The 23,605-nt window shown below is 36.9% G+C and overlaps 1 protein-coding gene across 2 annotated transcripts in view; it reads left to right on the forward strand.

Moving 5' to 3' along the window:
• The window catches only part of UNC5C (unc-5 netrin receptor C), a 358,142-nt gene that overhangs the window by 246,474 nt on the left and 88,063 nt on the right, over nucleotides 1-23,605 (forward strand). For both annotated transcript variants that reach the window (XM_082728148.1, XM_082728149.1), the window contains exon 4: nucleotides 9,370-9,473. In XM_082728148.1, coding sequence (XP_082584274.1) covers nucleotides 9,370-9,473 — 104 coding nt within the window. The remainder of the gene's footprint in view (nucleotides 1-9,369; nucleotides 9,474-23,605) is intronic.

Genomic DNA, 23,605 nt, shown 5'->3' on the forward strand with positions numbered 1-23,605 from the left:
TTCACAATAACCCTCTGCAATAAATACTATAATTGTCCTCCTGTTAGGGATGAAGAAACAAAAGCCTCCAAACCTCCATAAGTACAAGACCAGGATTAAAGTCAGGCAGGTAGATCCAGGCTCCACACTCATAACCACTGTGCTGCATAATTGTCCCAAAGGCATGAGGGTCCTAATCCCTGGAACCTACAAATCTTACCTCACATAGAAAAAGGACCTTTCACAGATGTGCTTAACAACCCTGAGATGGAGAGAGACTCTGGTTTATCCAGGTGGCCCCTAAAGGTCATCACAAATGTCCCTATAGAGAAAGACAGAGAGAGATTTGACACACACAGAAGAGGAGGAGGCCATGGGACTAGAGAAGCAGAGATTGGAGGGATGGAGCTACAAGCCAGAGAATGCTGGCAGCCACCAGAATCTAGAAGCAACAAGCTGTGAATTCTCCCAGAGAATTTATGGAGAGGGTAGGGCCTTACTGACCCCTTGATTCTGTATTGCCAGTGAAACTGTTGGCCTCCAGACTATGGGAAAATAAATTTCTGGTGTTTTAAGCCATTACGTTTCATGGAAATTTCTTTAAAAAACAAATACAACCTCTATGTAGACCCACAAAATGCGGTAGCCTGCTTGTTAATGGCTGATGAACTTGAACAAGTAAGTTAACTCTTGGGGTTTTAGGTGCATTATCTGTAAAGGAAGAGGGCTGACCTGTGCAATTTCAAAGAGTTTTATAGTTACCACAAGAGAAATTGTTCCCAGACCTTCGGTAAAAGGGCTTGCCAGATTATTTTGGAAATTGATTCTAATTCAGCATTTATTAAAGTTCTCCTGTGTACCAAGCACCAAACAACCCTAAAGAAATTTTAAACTGAAGAAATTTAGCATTCAGTTCACTGGGACTAGTAATACTATCTTTTTAAAGTGACGCTTAGCAGTGATATGATACCCGATAGAAAGCTGGCCGTAACTATGCAGATAAAAGACACACGCCATTCCAGAAAGCTCCTTGCAGTGAACTCCAGGTTGGCATGCAGATGGATTGTATCTTGAATGCTAACTCCTGCTTACTTCTAGCCTCCCGGGGCTCTGTGCTGGGGAGGCTGAAAGTGAAGCTAGATCCAGACTCCATAGAAAAGAATTTAATGTCTTTCTACTTGGACACATACGCTACAGAGGAAGGCGGTGGTGCCAAACGTTTGCTCTTCCTTCTCTAAAGAACAAGAGCTGAGAAGAAATCATAACCACTCAGGACAGGTTCCTTCCTACCTGAAAGAGCTTCAGGGTTTTGTTTACATAGCAACCATAGCAATGAAGACACTGGTTCAGAAAAGAATGTGAGGACATATTTATCCTATGTAATCATCAAAAGTTAATGGAAATAATGATGAAGTGTCTTGCCAGCCATCAAGAAAACTTTTGGTTCTCCTGACTCATGTGCTAATAGTTTCCATTTATTTAAAAGAGAATCATATCTATTTATTTAATATTCTGAAATCCCAATGTTTATTGCCTAACATTCTTGCGTGAAAGTAGGCAAGGGAAGATAAATTAATAATTATAAAATGTGAATTCAGAAAATGTTATATATGCAATCCTACTAACAGAAACAGATTTGCCCACCAAGCTGTCTTTTTCGGTTAAACGTCTGAGAGTCAGACAAGAGCAGAGCTGTGGGGAGAAATCCAGAGGGTTTTCTCTGAAGTAAGAGGCCACAAGAAACACTAAGATAACTTTGACACACTCAGCACTGAATTTGCTAGATCAGTGTCTCAAGATGGCAATCCACAGGCTTCTTGGTCTAGCCCTCGAAATGCTGGCCCACACAAGAATTCTTGATAAAGTTTTAAGCAATTAACAACCTACGCAATTAGAAAAAAAAATCACATAATAATTCACATTACCAGCTTCTGTTAGCAATCATATATGGAGTCTGCAGGCCACTGAGTCTGCATTCTTATAGGACAACATATAGCTTATTGCTGAGCAGCAAGAGGAAAAAAAAAAGTATATTGGTTTTGTATTCTTGTCTCTATTAAAATTTAGAAATGAAAAATAGACCAGGTGGGCATCATGTTTCAAGAAAAAAAATTATGGTGCCTAATTTTCTATCATTTGTGTTACCTAAATGGTCCCTAGATACATGTGAAATTTCAGCTGCTGTGCTAGACAATGTCAGCTGTCAGCCTGTACAAAAACTTTTCTGCTGCCAACACTCTGGAAATACCAGAAGAGGGACCATCAAAAACCAGGGGGTAAGAACCACACTGCTGAGAAGCAGGTTTGCTTGGTTCCCACAAGCTCTCAAAACCTCCCTCCTGCTGCCTATAGTATCTAGCCCAGTGCCATGTACAACATGGGTGTTCCATAAATAATCAGTCATTAAGTGGCTCTCAGATTTAAGCACTGTGCATAAAACACACCTGTGGGACGTTTTACAAGCACAGCTTCCCAGGGCCCAATCTGAGTATGAAATCTGCCTTTTTATCACGCACAGCATGATAGTCCTTAGATTTCTCTTTGTGAAACATCCTCTTCAATAATTAGCCCTTCTACATTCACAATTGTTTTGTCTCACTTGATTATGTTTATTTTGACTGGTAACGATAATACCCAATATCTGTATAGTATGATACATTTGCTACCGTGGTGGGGAAAGGTGAGTTGAGTACTATCTGTTGGGCACATATATTCCAGGCATGATGTTAGAATTTTATAGGCACTTCTTCTGATGTAACCCTATAAAATAGTTACTATTAGTGTGCCCATTTTTCAGCTGAAGAAACAAAGGCAGGGAGAAGTTAAACAGTATGCTCAAGGTCACACAGATAGAGGAGTGCTAGAGTCAGGCCTGAACCCAGTTATCTCTCTGCAAAGACCCTGCTTTTAGCTACAATGTTATCTTGCCTCCCAGAACTTCCAGATTTTCACAGTGACCTGCAATAAAAAATGTATTTGTATCACTTCTTCTTACACATAGAAATACACACAGATATGTGTGTATGTTTGTGTGTGTATATATATTATATATAAATATAATCTATATATACACATAGAGATATGTCTACATAGATATATATATCTATATATACATAGATATACATATATACATGTATATCAGTGTGTATATTTAATATATAATACACACATATACATATACACACATACGTTGTATATATACACTCAATACTCTATATGATCCCTCTTGGCATTTTCTGTTCATTCAATTTCATATTTTTTAATGTTGCTTTTTAACCACTAAATTGATTTCATAATCATCTAAAAGGTCATGACACACAGTTTGAAAAACATAGCAATAAACTTTAACTTCCAAAAGAACAGTAAGGAATATTAGATCCTCTAGTTTATAGACCATATGGCCAAAATCTGTAAGAGAATGATATCTGAAAATTGACTCCTGTGTGCAATCATCTTTCATTCCAGAACTCTCTGAGTATTAATAATAGAAATCATTATAATAATTTATTATATGTTTTGTGCTTTATAATCTTTCAAAACCTTTTCAGATCCAACATCTCTTTTAATATTCACCAAGCCTTATGAGAGCTAAAAAAAAAAAAACCCAACATTAATAATATAATATGCCTTTTATCTTATTATTCTGTGGAGTTTAAGGATTTTCATTTCCACCAGGACAGCCTATCGAATTGAAGGATACCCACTGGAGAGTTCTTGGCTTCATGGTGTCAGTCTATGACATTGCTAAGATTTGGTCTTTTAAAAAATACTGTATTCTAATAAATCTTTCTGCACAATGAAGTAGCATTGCTGAGGAAATAAACATTTTTAATAAATATAAATCATTCTAGAAAACTCAGAGTAAGAACATATTCGTTACCTTTTTCAAAGAAAAATAATATCAGCAACCTTCCTGCTCAGACACAATAGATCTTCGGCTGATATTTTTGGGGGGGGGTTCCATCCATAATCAGTAGGGCTTATAGGTGCTTGGGTGGGAGCCTGATGCATTATACACAAAACACATATATTCCTCGATTCCAGGCATCCTCGACTTTCCAGTCGTAAGCCACACACACCCTTTTTGGATAGTGTCAGGCAGAGTTGCTAAAGGGATGGAGACCTGATTTTCTGCCCCTTTCATAAACACACACATTGGCAGGATCGGGCTTTCTTACATGCTGCATTGGGCAGGCATTTCTCTCCCCATCTCTCCATGGAGACAGAAAATTAGTTCTGTCAAAGTTAATCTGAATGCATTTACAATCAGCCAAGCTTTAATTTTAGTCTGCTTTTGTGATTGCTTCCTTGGATTTGTATAAAGAATTTTCGGATATTTTTAATACGGAATCTTCTGGGTCGCACTGTTTTCCCTGTTTTCTAACTCTTACCTGTACCTATAGATCCAGGTGTCCAAAAATGCCATGAAAATTGTCCTGAGGGGAAAATGGTAAGTTGGTCTCTTCAACGATATATCAACTCGTCTATTATTTTAAAATGATTTCTTCTATTATTTCTCGTGGACACTGATCCAATTGGTGTAGCTCCTTACAGATCCATCATGACCAAGAAGTATTTTATTCAACACAGGAAAACGTCTTTTCCCCTCAAACATACATTTAAATTGTTAGTCTATTTAGTCATTGGCCCTTATATGTAGCAAAAGAGACCTTTAAAAGCATCCAGACATTTATTTTCATTTTACAAATGAGGAAGGTGAAGGGCACAGTCGTCAGACTCCCAGTTAGCATTCTTTTCTGTTTACCACGCCATCAAAAAGCGAAGTTTATAGAATGCCATGAATTGGTATATTCCGCATCATAAACAATATGTGACCACAGTGTCATTATCATGAAAAAAAAATTCATTGAAAACATCAAAACTCTACAATAAAAAAATGTGACGTTGTGATGTGTGCCCATGCTTGTAGGTGCCCCGAAAGGCTCTCTTTGATTACTGTATAAATGGTATAAATAGAAATCCATATAGTTTCAAGTCTGATTCTACATCTGCTAATTGGATTTTGCCGTATGGATTTAGTAAGCCAATATTCATGTTCTTAAGTAAACATCTCCCAGAACGCATGCATATGACAAAGCTGATTTTTCTTTCGATTGCTAGAATCAACGACTAAATCAGAGGTAGGCCAAGTTGACTTTGCAAAAGTAATCTCAGTTATAATGAAAGGACTTTAGACTTATTTTAGTATCAGCCTTAGAACGAATGGAAAGAAAACAGAAATGTAGACTCCTAAAGGTCTTCCAAGGGCAGAAATTCATCTCTTTTCCTGACAGGAATACCCACATTATTCTGAACCGTTCTGTTTTACATCTAATTCCTAGCTGACAAGTGTCCGTTTTTCATGCCTATTCATTCGTCACCCTTGTGTTCTCTGTGCCTGCAAGGCATCCAGCCTGCCTTCTATCACATCTCTGCAAATGATAAAGGATATGCTTAAAATGTTACCCACCCTCTTCTCTCAGAGTAATGCAGAGACACTGAAACGAGGAGCTGCCTTGCTGGACAGCCACAATATATCCTATGCTCATTACACAACCTGAAAGCTAGAAGAGAGGTTTTATGGCAGAAATTAAAAGGATTTTTCAGGAAGAAGTATTGCCTCGTGGAGGGTTCAATGTGAGATCATTTTAGAAATTACATAAAATTTATATGGAGTTTAAAGCCAAGCCATTAAAATGAAATAATTATTGGGCATTCAATGATGGTTCAGTTAATCCGGCCCCTCGAAGCGCGTGCCTCTGAGGTGTGGTCACCATTCTCAGTTAGGAAACAAGTGTTCTCGTGAGATGTGCCTTCATATGGCAAGAATTTGAAATCCATGCCAAAAACTACACTATATCCTGAGAATTAGAGCATGATGCATTCAGACCCATCGCCCCTTAATGGTACTGCTGACTCCTGTCACCATAACATTTGGCAAAAAAGCAGTAGGTTCTCATGATGGTCGTATTCCCCATTCCTGTGCACTGCTCAGCACAGCTTGGCTTCCGCTCGCTCTGCAGGCCTAAATTTCCCAAACCAATCTGTGCTTTGTCCCTCTGAGCCTTTCCCTGCCTTTGTCCTGCCTCCCAACTTCTTAAAAACGTTTTTCTCCTCTTAGCTCCTCCGACACATGTGTGTTTGGTTCCTCTCTTGCCTCTTGGTTCATGCCATGTCACTTTGCTGGCAGTCTTTTCTCTAGAACATTGTGTCCTGCTTGTTGAACATAGTCTTTCCCCTGGTGATGTCATCTAATCCAGTTCCCATGCTTCAGACATCTCCTAGACAACGAACCACAAATCTCCTATGAGGATGTTTTTTTCTAAGTTCTAAGCCAGTGGTTCTCAGCTTGGGGTGGATTTTGCTCACAGGGGACATTAGGTGTCATCTGGAGGCATTTATTTCACGCCAGCTGGGAAGGGTGCTTCTGACTTTTAGTGGGTGGAAGTCCACCTATGCTGCTATCTGGCTGTGGACAGGACAACCTCACACCAGAGAATTCTCCAGCCCCAAATATCAGTAGCACTGCAGCTGAGAAATCATGATCTGAATTTATCGCACTTGCCATCTGAATATCCTACAGACACACCAAACTGAACCTCTACCAAAATACATTGCTATCTTTCCCTTCACTTTCCTGCCTAATGTGGTACTATTTCACCTAGTAATGGTACCATCTTAACAACTGCAATAGAATACTAAGAATAGACTTTTAGTCTTGCCTCCAAGCACTTTCCAAATACATGGGTCTTTCTGAATGTATGATCTTTTTATTCCTAGACTCTGTCTCTTCCTCTTTCTCCTATTGCTTTCTCCTCCTCACTATGAGTAGCTGAGTTCAGGACCCCATCATCCCTCCTGGTCTACTCAGATGGATCCCTAACTTCTGTCTGTCTCTTTACCACCACCTCAATCCATTTATCACAATGCAGGCAATGTGACGTCCAATCGTCTTCCTTTGGTTAAAAACTTTTGAGGGTTTGTCAGTCTTCAGCATGGCAGAAGGGCCTTGACTGGTAGACCTCTGATTACCTTTCTACTTTTGTGTCTTTATCTTACACATCATCCTCTTAAGTACCTAATCAAATGTCAACCAAAGCACGTGATTAACAAATATTAAAAGAATTTGTTTTAACTATTCGGAGACATATGTGCCTCCCTCCTACTCTTAGCCCTACGTTTTGTGATATGCCGATTAATTTAACCAAGAGTGAGTTGGTAGGTTCTTTAATTTAAGAACTAATTCCAGTAATTATTTCTTCACCTTACCCCACCCTACATCAGATGAGAGTTTTTCAGAATGATTTTTGTTTTTTTAACAAATGAGGTATATGTTGTCAAGTACATTTTATCCCATAAAAGTTGTTCATTGTCGCTATTCTTTTAATTAGTATTTGGCATTTTGCTGAAATTTTATCTTAATGCAGATCCAAAACAAAGAGGAGTTATGATAGTATATGTGCTGCCAAAGTGGGCCCAAAGAGAAGCTACTATGTTAGAAAAGACGGAGTAGAAAAGTTTGGTTTTTTTTATTTTTTTCAGTGATCCAAAATTTATTGTTTATGCACCACACCCAGTGCTTCATGCAATACGTGCCCTCCTTAATACCCACCATTAGGCTCAGCCAACCCACAGCCCCCAACCCCCTCCCCTCCAAAACCCTCAGTTTGTTTTTATCTTTTGTGTTGGAAGGACACAGATTTACCAAAAGATGTGTGAAAGGGATGTGTACAATAGCAAAAGATGTACAAATTGGGGCTCAGTGTGTTCTTTTTGTTGTTGCTTTTGATGTGTATACCTATATTACTTACTGCAATAAAAACACTTAGAATGAGGGAGTCCTGACTGGCTCAGTAGGTGGAGCTTGGAACTCTTGATCTCAGGGTCTTCAGTTCGAGCCCCACCTGGGGTATAGAGATTACTTAAATAAATAAAGCTTAAAAATATATATTTTTAAGAACCCATTTAGAATGAAGATAGTGACGTGTGAATTTTATGCTTTTGATTGGTGGGTACCATCCTTCATTTATCACTATGGTTATTTTGGTTTTTATTTCTCTGAAATGATCCATAATAAAAATAAACCTAACAGGTTTTTATTTTTATTATGGATTATTCTTTCTTTTATTATTTTTTATTATGTTATTTTAATTACCATACAGTATGCCATTAGTTTTTGATGTAGTGTTCCAAGATTCATTGTTTACATATAACACCCAGTGCCCCATGCCATTCGTGCCCTCCTTAATACCCTAATGTATCTTTGATTATTTTGCTGTAAGGCTTTGAGTAATTTGATAGATCTGTTTCTTATGTGTAAAATAAGGACATGGTTTTGATAACTTATAAGTTCTGATAATTATGTGGATTTATTTATTTAAGTGTTTATTTCTGCAATATACTCAATTTCTCAATAATCAAATTAGAAGTAGCCTTCTGCCAGAAATTCCATCACCATTTAGAGTCTCTTGTCTTACCTCGGATCACACAGATCCATAATTTTCTCACAACCCATAAACTCTTGAAAGTTTTCTTATGCCAAGAAATTTAATAAATGACAAGTATGTAACAATAGATTTTTCTCTCTGTCCATTCTTCCAGATGGTGCTTTTTGATAGCTCCTTGAAAGACTTTAGGGATATGACCTCCACCCATAGTTCAATAAGCGAAAATGGTACTTTTAGATACTTATGCCTTTATCAGGGCCATGGAATGAAAGGTTAGAAGCATTAATTTATAATCAAATTCAACTGGGTAAAATTTCAATAATTTTTCATTGGTAGGAGCTGAAACTATACATGTATGAAATAAAATATTTGGTATTTTTAAAAAAATTAATGTTGTTTCAAAGCTCTATGGCTGAATCATTTATGTTTTAACTTTGGTGTTTAGGATTACAAACTGATTTCTGATATGTTTGTAGCCACCTATAACAATTTTTAAAAGTCTACTACCTATAACTATCTTAGCAACTATAATTATACAAATATGTAGTTAGGCCGTTGGTATATTTGGGCAAAAATGACCATTTGATCTTTTAATTAAAGAATGACTACATAATTACATACTGAGATATTTTTAGATTTATACCCATAGTTCCCCTTTTTCTTGCTTCCTGTTTGAGACACCGGAAGAAGCTACATACATTCTTTCAGGACTCCAGCATTCTTTTACCCACTTTAGCAAAAGTAGTTAATAACCTCTGAATTTCATGTTTTCCACCACACATGCTATAATAACCCAGATTATGGTACAATACTAACAATGTGTGATTAAAAAAATAAAAAGATACATAAGATACTAAGCTGGGATATTTTTACAGCGTTTTCCATAAATGACTAAATGTTAATTATTAGTTTTCTCATGTATTTTATTACCTGTGCTTTCCAGATCTACGGAAGACATTTGAGCAGGAACCCCTGGGAAAGGAAGTATCCTTGGAACAGGAAGTGTTGCTCCAGTGTCGACCACCTGAAGGGATCCCAGTGGCTGAGGTGAGTAACAAAAATTCTTTGCATTTAGCTATTGGCACTAAGTTATTCTAACAGAGGCCTAATCCATGGCTAATGGTGCAGTGAATTAGGGTATGGCATGATGAATGGTTGGTAATGGAGTCCTAACTGCCTGCTGCTGGCAAAATAGATTGATTGGGAACTGATTAATGACTTGGGAGTCAATTAGAATGCCCCACTGGACAAAGCCACAGGCAGCTTGGTTTAATTTTGTCATTCTCTTTCAAGAAATCAGAAACATTGCTTTATTTTATCTGGCATTTATCATATAGCAAAGTGATAAGATAATGATGTACTATCAATTTTATTATTGTCCTTGATGATATGCAAAAAATGTAAAAAGGGTGTGTGTGTGTGTCTGTGTGTGTCTGTGAGCCTGTGCACCCCACATATACATTTCTTTTTCCATGATGTAATCTAAAGGCCATATCTACACACCATGAATAAAAACATGCTTGAGAAATAACAAGTGTTTCTTACCATGAGCTTTCCATCAGGCTCCTCATTTTCATTTTTTGTTTTTGCTAAAACAAAGCCTATTGATTGTTAATGAAGCATGACAAATCAGATACATACCATGTTTTTCATTAGCACCAAACCATACAGTGTCCTTTGGAAATGTCTGTCTATGGGGGATTGACCTAGATGGCCACAAGAGAGTACCATGCTCTCCTTGAGCCATTTCCTATCATAAAACATATTTACTGAGGAAAATCATCTAATACCATGTCTTTCATTTGTTAACAAATAACTCTAAACTCTCAATGATTATTAGGAGACCTCCTCATAGGCATCAAATACTGTTGTCCTAGCTAATCTGGTATTTTGTGGGCCCAGAAACACTTCAATTTGACAAGTGACATATATTACTGCCAACTTGTTGGTCCTTGTAACCTAAAAACTATATTTATTCCTTTGGAATTTTTACTCTTTATTGAATGTATGGAAAGAGGCATTTTTCAGTTGCTGAAATTTGGGCCTGCATATGGGCCCGCTTAATTTTTTTTTTTTTTTTGTAAAAATAAGTCCTGAATCCTTCCTATCTATGAAATTCGAAACAGATATTATTGACACATCATTGTACAAAAAATGTTTCATAGTTGCATACTTACTATCAGATTTCTCATAGTTTTTCAGTCTTTTGAAGGTTGAAGCAATGGTGGGAGTCAGCTCAAGGAACTGGTCTCACAACAAGAAGATTAATTGCTCTTTCCAAATTATTATTAATAATATGAACTAGAAATTTAGGCAAGGTGCTTGGAAAACAACTGCGTTTTTTTGTTTTTTTTTTCTCTCACAGGTGTTTATATCTCTCCATTGCCAATGCAAAGACTCAAAGTAGCACTCTTCATGAAACTTTTTGTTTTACTCTGAAAGAGGAGAACTGTTTTTTGCCTGCTAAGTGGCATCCCATGGTACTTTCTAGCAGTGCATTAGAAACTTTGCATGATCATAGCTGTTTTATCCAACCACATCAAGACTTTATTTTCTAACACTGATATATAATATGATTTAGTGTGATGAAAGAGGCAACTCTTCTCTATTCAGTATTTCTTTTCACTTATTAAAATAGTGCACCTGTCTCCCTAATTGTATTTTTTAAAATTCTAAAACAAACCTTCATTAAACTTCTTTAAAGACCAAAATATATTCTGAGTAGGGTGGGTATCCATAACCTCATTTTTTTTTATACAGCATATGTTTTTTTTAATTTTTTATTTTTTATAAACATATATTTTTATCCCCAGGGGTACAAGTCTGTGAATCACCAGGTTTACACACTTCACAGCACTCACCAAAGCACATAACCTCATTTTTACCCAACATTTTTTACAGATTGCTGATCCCTGCAAAGACTTTCAATGACAAGATTCTAGTAATTTTTTTCATTTTTTTAGCCTCTCCAAGAAAGTGGTTCACTTTGTCAAGGAGTAAAGATTCATGACTGAGAACTAATTGGCTGTGAATTTTATTTGTATCATCAGTGGGGAAGAGACCAATTAACACTTGGCAAGCTCAAAATCATATACCCATTTGACATTCAAAGAACTATATTTAATGTGGCTTTTTTTTTTTTTTGAGTCAGAAGAGACATCAAACAACCATGCTCAAGAGCAGGCTAATAAACTCCTAGGTAGATTCTATCCAACACCCTTAGAATCACTAAGATCAGAAAGCTAATAAATACCTTAATGGGACACATTACATGGTCAGTTGCTTAAAAGGGTAAGATCAAGAAAAAAGAAAGGAATGAAATGTTAACCTGGTGAATTAAAAGATTGTAAGATTATTTTAATTCTATGATGAATGCATTCATTAATTAATATTTACATTTTTTGAAGACTCTAGAGCATAAAAATTGCATAGAATGAAATATTGAGCTTACAGATCAATTCTTGAGCTTTCCCATAAATAAAATCAGCCCTTAAGGTATCAGCCATACTGGCAAGAATTCGTGCTTCCTTTGCATCCAAGGCAAATGGTTCTGAAAATCTCCAGTGATAAATTTCCAATGAATACATGGCTGACCAACTCAGTTGATCTTTGTTTTGTAAGTATGTGTCTAGCTCCATTGAAGAAGTAGTCAGGTACATTATTTGCAGAACACGAGGTGGTAATTATTTTCTTCCTTCCCATACAAGTCAATAAATTTCTAAAGAACTCCACTAATCTTCAATTACAGTGATATCACCTTTGATATAAATAGTGGCAGAGGCATTTCTGAGGTCATAAATAACATTTAACATTATCCCCTGTTTTGCCTTTAGTCACCACCATAGAATGTTGAGCTAATTTCCTTACAGAACTCTAGGTGTGAACACATGCATCACCATTTTTAACTTTTTGACTTTGGGCAAGAGTATTTCAGTCCTCTGTACATATGTTTTCTGAAATATAAAATAGAGATAATAATAATAATAATAGTATCTATTCAGAGTGTACTTTGGGAATTTAAATGAGATGGTACATGTGAAACACTTAGAACATGTTGAAAGTTCAAGAAACATCAGCCACTCTTTGTATTATTATTATATTATCACCCATTGATTCACAGAAGACTGAATTCAATCTCTTGAATTCTGAATAGTCCCTGAGCCCATTGTATCTGTGCTGGTGCTGTGTGGGCATGCAGAGAGGAAGCTTCTGTCCTGTGAAGAACCACCACCAACATGCCCTCCCGTATTTTCTAGCCAGGGCTTTGGATAGAGTCCATAAAAGCTACAATGAAGATAGCATTATAAGATTTAAATCAGGAAAGGCCCTCATTTATATAAATATCTACTTTTTAAGAAAAAAATTATTTATTTATTTGAGAGTTGGGGGGGCAGAGAGAGAGAAAGACTCTCAAGCAGACTCCCCACAAAGCATGGAGACCCATGTGGGGCTCAATCCCAGGACCCTGAGTTCATGACCTGACCTAAAATCAAGAGTTTTGGTTGCTCAACCAACTGAGCCACCCAGGTGCCCTGTATGTAAATATCTATCTTACAGATACCTTGTTCATGTAAATCACTACAAGTCCTGACATGCTACTGTCCTTTTTCTGATTTTTAAAGTTACTATTGTCCACTTAGTCATCACAGTCCCAAGAGCCCACGTATTTTATTTCAAAGAGGCAATTTGGGCTGAGGCTACTGTTGGTAGTTCTCCTTTTCAGGGCCAAAGGAAAAAGAGTGACAAAATTTCAGAGGAGGGAAAGACCGATCCAGATTTCTTGTATTCCCATCTCTACAGGCGATGACTCTTTTGACTAAGAACTCACCTTCATATTTATTGGGGAGGGAAAAAAATATTACGCTGTGGGCACTCCAGGATAAAGTACATGGGTTTCAGCATTCTAGGCTTGATGTTCCCCCTCTCTGATCTTCTTGCCAAGCCCTTTCTTTCTTTCTATCAACTTTATTTATTTAAGATATTTGACAACTATACAAATTCCTTAGCACGGGGGCAGAGTCTGAAGGCCTTGTGCTGCTCCAGGTATAAACCCTTTAGCTGCTGAATCAGAGGGTGGACCAGGGAGCCCTCCAGTATTGGGAAGGAGAGGGGGAGCATTCAGTTACTTCGAAGCACATACAGAATTAGTTCAGAATTTAACACCTGCTATGGATGACCCAATGGGGCTGGCCCCTATATACAAGGATTTTATATAGCCACAGCCACTACCTTTGTTGAAACATATCTGTTGACTTCTGTGCCTGCCTAAACTGTAAAGAAATAAGGAGCAAAAAGGGGGTTCCTCATGTTTTATCTCTAATACCAGCAGACTGAATCTACTTGGTAGATTCTCTGACTGTATTTAATTAAACAAGGAAAGAGTCCCTGTTGGCTATGACTACAGTTTAGGAAATGGAGATAAAACTTTGATTCCAAATGGGTGTGTTTGTTACCCCTGAAGATACAACCCGATTGACAGAACTCAGTGTAAGGTTAGGTGATCCATCAGTCTGAAGCCTAAGAACTAATTTCCAATCTACTAGGATCACAAGGGTGGGGGAGGGAGCTCATAGGAGTTACTTTAGTTCAAGGAATATAGGGCAGATTAGTAATACTCCTATTAAAATTAAGAGTAGACTAAATGAGAGAAAGAAAACCAACTCCAAGAAACACTTTAAAATGGTATTGCCCACTATTTTGTTTTTTGCTAAGACCAAGCCAAAACTATAATGTTTTTCTTGCATTTCAATAGACGAGCCTCCCCATCTCCCTAAAAAAGCCAGAAAACTAATGCAGTCATGAATGGGTGCGGAGTCGCTCCAGTGGCATAATAGCAGCACTCCGTGAAATGAATCCCTCTTTGATCATCTTAGTTTATACCTAGAAAATGTTGCCGTCACATGATGAGGCAGAATTATACTCAGAGATACTTTATTTCATGAGAGAGATTCTGTCTTTTGGAAAGTACTGGGATCAAAACATCAATGGATACAAGATTTGTTGGCATGGCAGAAGGAGCAAAACTGAATTTTTCACTAAAACCTGTGATTTGTATCACCTCTAACAAGGGGATAATTGCTTCTCTAATTATAATTGAGCTATTTCTCATAGGAGTTTAATTGGAGGAACAGGGCACAATGTTCAACTTATTGACCCACTTGTGCTTATAAACCATCATTTTATTTATCAACATTTGCATCTCTAATTAGCAAGTGGAAAAATAGGGGTTGAAGTGCAAAAGAATAGATTATTTTGCTGAGTTTGGTCTTGATATGGAGGGAACAGATTTTTTTAAAAGCTAATACCACCAGGGCAAAAAGCTGCTGGCAGCTGGAGGCTCTGCCAAATGTGCAGCATCAGGTGGCACTCCGTCTAATTGATTACTAATATGGCCGCTGAACATTTTGTTTCATGAGAGGTGTGCGTGTTTCACTGCCGTTCTCTCATAATTGGAAATTCATGTTGATGCATTTCCATGCAGATGCATTGTCTTCCGAGCTGTGCTTTCTATTCTTTGCAGGCGAAAGAGCTTTGGAGAGAAAAGAAGAGCTTGAATACAATTCTGGGGGGAGATACTACTTTCCGTGATCAGTAGAATCTGCTGGAGTTTTCTCCTAGCATGGGCATAGCAACAAGAAGGGTTTTTTCTTACGAGCTGATTGAGAGCCTTGCAAACAGTTCTGCACAAGCATTAGGTTCCCTAATGATTAGCAGTTAGCTTGCAAGCTTTGCATTGCTGCAGTCAACAGTTGTCAGCATCACCTCTTTATCATGGTTACCCCATATGCTTTACTTCCAGTATCTGCCTCTAGTAGTTATACACAGAGATCACCAGAAAGCCAAATAATCGTGTAAACCAACTTAAAAAGAATAATAAAGTTAAATGATGCCAACATCAGTTTTTCAAAAAACAGTAAGAAATTATAAACCTTTTCTGGACTTATAACACATTTGTGGCTTCACTTGGGCACATACGTAGTGGTTCCTTTGAACTATAGTACAACATGCACTTTTTATTTTTTAATTATTATTTCCTTGATTCAAGAAATGTTTATTGTCTACTCACTGTGTGCTGCATAATTTTCTAGTATCCAGGAGTTACAAGTCAGCCAAAGTTCCTAATGGGTTAAAAGAGAAAAAAAAAAAAAAAGGACTAAACAGGAATAGAAATAAATGGCCAAGATGCCATCCGATAATTGCCAGTGAAAGGAAATAAGACAAGGTCATTTTGAGAGGTTGATGGTTGTTGGGGATGGGAAGTCACTTTAAAGTCAAGGAGAATCTATCCGTAGAGGCACTATCCGACATGAGGTCTGAGTGACAGGAGAGAGCCAGTCATGAAAAGATTTGGGTCAGGACATTCCAGGCAGGGGGAGCAAAACACCCTCAGAAGGAGTGGATGTGGCTGTATGATTTACAAAGAGGCCAGTGGCCCAGACACACAGTGAAGCCGTGAGGAGGGCAGGAAGTCCTTTAGTCAGAGGGAAGAGGACAAGTTTGTAGACTGACAGACATGGTAAGTAGCTTGGATATATCTGCGAATGCAGGAAGAGCCACTAGAGATTTTAAGTACAGAATTGTCATGTTGGGATATATTTGTTTTTCAAAAATCATTCTTTCTGCTGTGTGGAAAATTCATTTTTGTAGGGTGAGGATGAAAGCAGGGATCCATCTAGGGGACCTTGCCCTAACACAAGCGAGAGAAAATGGTTGCTTGTCTCAGTGTAAAAGGAAAAGAGATGGAGAGAGATGGAGAAATAAAAGAAATACCTTAATTTCTGTGGGGATAAAAAATTCTGAACATGACTTTTAGATTTTATTTTATTCAATGAATAAAACCTATTTGGTCTTCCAGGGGAAAGGAAAATTTTCCATGCTAAAGTGTAGCACATCCACTAGAGAGAGCTTTTCTTAGATGACCTAAAATCAGTGATCAACAGACCTCAGCTGTTTTCAAATATAATCTCTCTCTCAGTGGCACTTTAGCACCAGGCAGTGACGTAGACTGTGTCTTTAATCACAGGGCAAGATGGTCTTTTATTTCCATGACCTTTATTTCTTGAGAAAAGTATATGTTTCTTCAATAAGTTCTCTTGCTTTGGAATTTCTTTCAGTGATTCCCCCCATTTGCCTAGAGGCACTACTTACTATAAACTCGCTGGGGATTAAGAAATGGCAGTACTAGAGAGCAGAAAGCCAGTATTTTCTAAAGATGACCAGATTTGGTAAGAGTCCCACTTTTACTTGGTAAATAAGAAGAAATGCTAGGAGTTCCTTTTGCTGAAAAGCAAATTTGTAGTGAAGACTGTTTAGGAACTAACAATGGACTTGACTCGTCAATTTATGTTTGCTTTGCCCTAAAAAAATTAGCATTTTAAGAACATTTCAGTGCCATTTTGCTCCCATGGAAGAGATTACTTAATAGAGTCATTCTACCTTGGGCATTTTTGGTGGCTGTCACTATTAGTTAATTCAATAGTTCATTAGGTCAATGTGCTTTTATCTTCTCATAGTTGAACTTAGGCTTTAGGAATGAAAGTTTTCAAGACAAGTTGCCTCCGCAGTATGGTCTGTGTACATTCAGCTCTCAAAAGCAATGAGCCAGACATATGTGCAATTAAGGGAGTGTTTCCTCAATAGGAAAACAAATTCCTTTCTTAGCAAATTCCTTCTCTTTGCAGGAGTTACAACTGAGCAAAATGTCACTACATTTTCCACTTGCTTTTTTTAATTCTTTAGCTTTTTTTTTTTTTTACAATTGTCTAAAGATACAATTTCAACATGCTTGAAGACCAACACTTTTTTTTTTAAAGCATAAAAACACACTCATAAACCCATTGAAATGTACAGAGTATTTTGGACAGTAGTCAACACAGAAGTGAATAAGCATCTTATTTTATTGCAAATCTGATAAGCAAATGGGTACATAAACAAAGTAGCCTCTATTCTGGACAGCAGAGAACATCTGGAACAATATCTCTACAATAGCTCTGCAGGTGGTGGGAGGTAGAGGTATAAAGCTCGTGTCATTGTGCACACTTTTTTTAATGGCCTTTTGCTTCTTGTTTTTAAGGCACTTTTTTAGCCACAACTTATGGGTATAGAACATTTGTTTGCCTCCTATAGTGAAGACTTTCTTAGTCCTGCAAGATGGAGAGAAACTGTTGCCACCGTGAGAAATCAAAAGAAAATAATTCTGGGATTTTAAACTCTGGAGCAAACCCTATGTAGTAAAAGTCTCCAGAAGGCTATTAGCTATGGAAATCTTTTAGAATTGCCAAGGCCTTACTAGTCAAAGTGTGATGTGTAGATTGTCTGTATAGACATGACCTGGGAACTGCATAGAAAGGCAGAATCTCAGGCCCCATCCCACCACACCCACCCCAAATCTGTATTTTTAGCAAGAACGTGAGAACTAGTCTGCACACAGTACTGCTTCTCCAACGAGGATACTATTGGGATCGCCTGGGAATTGGCGGGATGTGCCGTGATTCTTAAATCCAACAAGTTTGAGAACCGCTGGTCTAAAGGGCAGTGTTAAAACAAATACAGAAAAACCTTCAAACCTGTCACTTCCAAACTGATCAGTAAACTTGGCAAACTCCCAGCCTCTAACGAATGCTCCTTCTAGAAGCTTGGCTTGGCTCAGTGTGCATTTGATAATCACCCCATAATTGCTTTTCCCATTTGTTTGATTAATGTACCTGCATCCAATGACGCTGGGCTGAATCCCCACTCTCTTAGGGGTACACACTCTTCTCAGCTCTGTTGTGACATTCTCATTTTTGGTGTTCTGACCCGAGGGGCTCCAGTTTGAGTTCAACAGAATAACCTTTTCTGATAGATGTGGGTTTTTCTAGCTAATGGTTGCTGGACTCACTTTTCATGTTGGGTGGCATGTGGCAGTTTCCTTCTGTTAATTAGAACAAATGTGCCAATTATGTTAATGTTTCTCCCGATACCAATCAGTGAATAATTAGACACAACACATCTGTCTTTCACAGGGGAGTAGAATAGGAAAGAAAACTGCAAGGTGCTTTGTTCTGTATTATTGACATATATGATTAAACAATTCCTTAACCAATCACATTGTTAACAAGTTCATGTATCTAAAGGGCAAAGGGCACCAGTAGCTTCTTCAAGGGAAGCTGAGCGCCACTCATTGTTAGCAATTTTATGACCAACTATCTCTAAAAAGATCTCTGTGAAGAATTTAATTGATCCTCCTTCCTTTTTTTTTTTTTTTTCAAAGTTTTGTTGTCGTATCAGTAAATCCAGGTATGTCATTTACCCTGAACGACAAAAAGAAACATGTTCTTAAGTAGAAGTATTTAAAATTCTCAAAAAGGATTCAGCTTTATTGATAGAAAAGATAACACTGAAAAAAATCACAAAACTCAGCCTGTAGGATTATGTTGAAAGTGTTCTAACAATACGTGAATCACCAACAGATTTATAATTTGTTATAATTTCTGCTTATGTGTCTCCATGTACCTTAACTTTGGAAGCTTTCTGACTATTGGAAAAATTTATTTTGCTACTGTTACATTGTCCTCTGTGGCCCATACATGGCCTGGTTTTACAGAGATGGAGTTTAGCCAAATTATTTCCTAATATAAGTAATGCCTCTACTCTTGTGTTGATTCTGGCAATAGGAAGATGAGACATATGAAACCAACACATTGGTCTTCCTGAAGGTAGTCAGAGCATAGTGTAGGTATGCTTTTCCATAAAGCTTTTTGTGTAAAGTATATGTATTCTAGCAAATATGGTTCATGTCCCTAATGTTTAATAATATTCAACTATGTACTTTTATCATCTAAACACCATCGTTGTTATAAGGTCTATATTATTGTGGTTTCAGATATTTTGTCTCCATTGTTTTTTTAAAGACAGTTGGTCAGAAAATAAGAATGGAATTATTTTTTACTATGTTCGGTTATCCAGCAAAGTTCTGTTGTAGTGTTCAAGGATTCATTAATACCCAGTGCTCAGAATGGAATTTAGATTGTAAATTATTTTTTCTTACTGTGGCACTGATTTGCTTAAACAAAATGTAAAAATGACTGAAAGCAAACATTTACTATATTTGGAAATAGTTATGATTGCTAATACTAGTTAGTGCCAGGAATTCCGAAAGAGCCCCTGATAAATGCATTGTCCTGGGACATATTCTTTGTGCCTGAGAGCTGGAATGAATGAGGCAACAAGGAAGAGGGCATGGTTGTTGATTTATTTTTATTTCATCATTTTGTCCAAATATTTGTGTTTTACTTTTTAAAGTAAAACATGAACATAGTTAGACTTTGCATAATTTTAGTAGCAAACCATGAAACAAATTACTTAAAGATAAATAATGTTTGAAAAATAATTATTTTGTGTATACACAAAATTTATTTTTATTTTATTTATTATTATTATTTATTTATTTATTTTTATTTTTATTTTATTTATTTATTTATTTAAATTTATAAACACAAAATAATTTTGTGTTTACTCTTAACATTAGAAGTTTGGGGTTCTGTTTTAGTTAGGTAGCTTAGCTTTTATGATGCTTAATTAGAAAGAGGGAAGGGGAGTGAATGAAGGTGAGAAAATGAGTGTGGGAAGTAAAGATTAAACTGGAGATTAGAATTTATCCCATATTTAATTATGAGCTATGAATGGATAATCCATTGGGAATGTAATCCACTTTTCTCTGCCTTTGCTGATGATATAAATCAAAAATTAAATTTAAACTGAAGAATAAAGTTTTTAGGGGAGAGAGTTGAAACATGAGGTTGTTGAATACTGAAATGCCTGTTCAGAAAAGGTTTTGCAAGCCTGAGCCGTTGACAAATGATCTCCATGTTTTGCTGCAAAACCTTTTTTTTTTTTTCCCTGATAGCACTTATATAGCCAATAGTTCTGAATTTTATAAAATATCAGTAACAGTAAAGCTATAAAACCATGCATCTAGGAGACATAAAAAGCAGTTGATTCTTAAATCACACCACACACAGGAAGAGATGGCAGTTTTATATATCTTTCCAGGGAACACACAATATGGGGTCACTCTGCCCCAGTCCTGAAACTTATAATCAAATTGGGAATCACTCATCTTCATTAATAAAATCATGTTAGTGTTTTGAGAACTCTCTGCCAGACTGAAAACATCAATAGAACTGAAAGACCTAACTGTTGGAGGGATTTCTAAACATTTTATCCTCCTAGAAGAGTTGGGAACCAGTTCTCCTATAGGAAGGCTAGAAATATGACCTCTCTTCTGGTACATACACTAGAAGGGACTGAAGCTGTAAATAAGAGGAAACTTTCCCCTCACTGGGAGAGTTGTATGAATGAAGACTTGTAAACTAATACCAATAGCCCCATGCAGTGGAAATTAAAAGAATTCTCCCAGTTTTTGTTTTTCCTGATTAGTAGTATGAATATGAAGATATGTACTTCTTAATAGAGACACTAAGGAACACTGAATCATCAACATTTCAAATACATTTATGCAGATACAGCTCTGTTTGGGGTAAACTCAATCTTAGAGAAGAAGCAATTAAATTAAATTTATCGCTTGCCTCCTAATTCCAGGTGCTTTCCCTTCCATATCTCATTAAATCCTCCTACAACGCTAGGTGGGATGGTCCTCCCCTCTGTACATGTGAACATCGTGCTTCTGGGAGCTTCCAGCCTGCGGAAGGCTGCAAACGTAGCAAGTGGGAGGACCTGGCTACAGAGCCAAGTCTGGCAACTTCGAAGTCCATATTTTTTCCTATAACAAAAAATAAAATAAAATAAAAGCCTTATGGACTGTATGTTTTGGAAATTCAGTTCATTAAAATTACACAGATTGTGTGTAGCTGTGTATGATTGATTTTCATGAGCTAATCAGATAGTATCCAGACAAAGATATCTTTGAGGGGAAAGTCATTTATTTAAAAAGTGTTAGATCATCTCATCAGTTTTCCAAAAGTAGGATAAAAATTTTGATTTTTGTTGTTTGTTGTTATTATCTACACACACTTCATTTTAAAAGTGAAAATTTTTTAATGTGAAAGAAAAATTAAACTCAACTTCTGGTCCATTTTTTTTTAGAAAAATGTCAATAATTTTTAAACATATTTCATTTGGTGATGTTCAGGAAATTTCTTACAAAATATTTTCCTAAAATGAAATTAATTGGTATGTCTCTCTCTACTTTCTCTCATTCTCTCTCTCTCTCTGTCTTTATGTATATATAAACAGAGAGAGAGATAGATAGATAGCATAAATACACACACTTGCCCAGGTCACATGTTTTTCATTTGCTTGTTTATCATAGTAATGTTTTTAGTTCTGTGACAGGCAGTATTTTGCAGTACCTAGAAGTCATATTTCAGCTTCTAGAAATCAAAATATATGCATTGCTAATCATCGATAGAATCCAACATTGTGATTGTCTCAAACTCTGAAAGTCGTAATTATTAAATATTTTGTCTGATTTTTAGTACCTGCAATAATCCTCAGTGTATAATAGCTGTTCGGGGGTACTCAGTGAGTAAACTAATTTTAGGTAGATCCTACTGAGTTTTATGCATCCCATGTCTTTGTTTCTGCTCTCTGAATGTGGCTACATATCTCAGTTAAGAGAATGCCTCTTTACATAAACTTGCTGCTTCATAGCAGTAGTTTTATTTTCTGTTTGGGCACTCATTCATGCCTCTGTTCTCATATTCATTCATTCTTTTACCACACTTCAGTCATGGAGTCTTTATTTCTGCTTCTCAAACAATGACTTTTGTCATTGCTCTTCCCTGTACCTGGAATATCTGGCTCATTATGGTTGGTTTTTTCTAGATATTCATGTCCTAGTGCTCAGTCAGCTCTACAGAGAGGCTTTCCCTGTCAACCAAAAGAAGAGTGAGCAAAATATAGCCTGCAGACCAAATACGGCCCACCACCTGTTTTTGTAGACAAAGCTTTATTGGAATACAACTATGCTTATCCATTTACATATTGTCTATCCTACAATTTAGAAATCTTGACATACAAGACCTACAATACTTAGTATATGACCCTTCACAGAAAATGTTTTCTGACACCTGATCAAAAACACTGTATAACAATTTTTTAAAAAATTTTCTAGCCCTAGGGACATTGAAATTATCCAGTATATTTATATTGTTTATATATTGCCTTCTGTCTTGGGAATTACTTGGAGAGCAGACTTTTCTGTTTGGTTTATTGATGCATCACAGGTGCCAGGAATAGTGAGGTCATGTAGTAGATACTCAGCAAATATTCATTGGATAAACAATAAATAACATTTTGAACATCTCTGCTAGTATACTGTGCTAGATACAAAACTAAACATATATATTCAGAGATGTTCAAAATGTATCATATTGGAGATATCACATACATATAAGCAATCATGCTGTCGTGAACTCCCAGGTACAAATTACACAAATCATTACAGTACAGTATGACAGATGGTTTGATAAGATTGCTTCAGCTGCACATAAAAGGAAAACAGACAAAAAGGGCTTAAGAATGAAAGTGCCTCCTGAGGTGAATATTGAAGAACAGGTAAAATTCTCTCAACAGAAAAGGAGGAGAAAGGCATTCTGGGTAGAGTGACAGAAAATGCAGTGAGTGGCCATGTTAGTGATGATCCCATGCTAAGGAAACTTCAGGAAGCTCATATGTCTAGAGAGTAGTAGTAAGTGATCAAGGTGAAGCTAGAGCAATAATTGAGGGCACTTGTAAAAGATTTCATGTGAAGTTTGGATTTCAACCTAGAAACAGTGACACAATGGAGAACATTTTAACTGAAGTTACTGTTTTTAAGATTTGTTTTTTAAGGGCACCTGGGTGGCTCAGTGGGTTAAAGCCTCTGCCTTCAGCTCAGGTCATGATCCCAGGGTCCTGGTATGGAGTCCCACATCGGGCTCTCTGCTCAGCGGGGAAACTGTTTTCCCCCTCTCTCTGCCTGCCTCTCTGCCTACTTGTGATCTCTCTCTCTCTGTCAAATAAATAAATAAAATCTTTTTAAAAAAATTCTTTTTTAGTAAGAATTGTTGGAATTAAAGTAGTATCACAGTACTTAGGAGTAGAGGTAGAGGAGAGGAGCTGGGTTTGAAAAACCATTTTCAGTATCATTCATAACTGAATAAAATCGTTTTTGAAGAAAGGTACAAGAGGATTCC

This window comes from Mustela nivalis, assembly GCF_964662115.1.
Source record: "Mustela nivalis genome assembly, chromosome: 4".
Taxonomy (NCBI): domain Eukaryota; kingdom Metazoa; phylum Chordata; class Mammalia; order Carnivora; family Mustelidae; genus Mustela; species Mustela nivalis.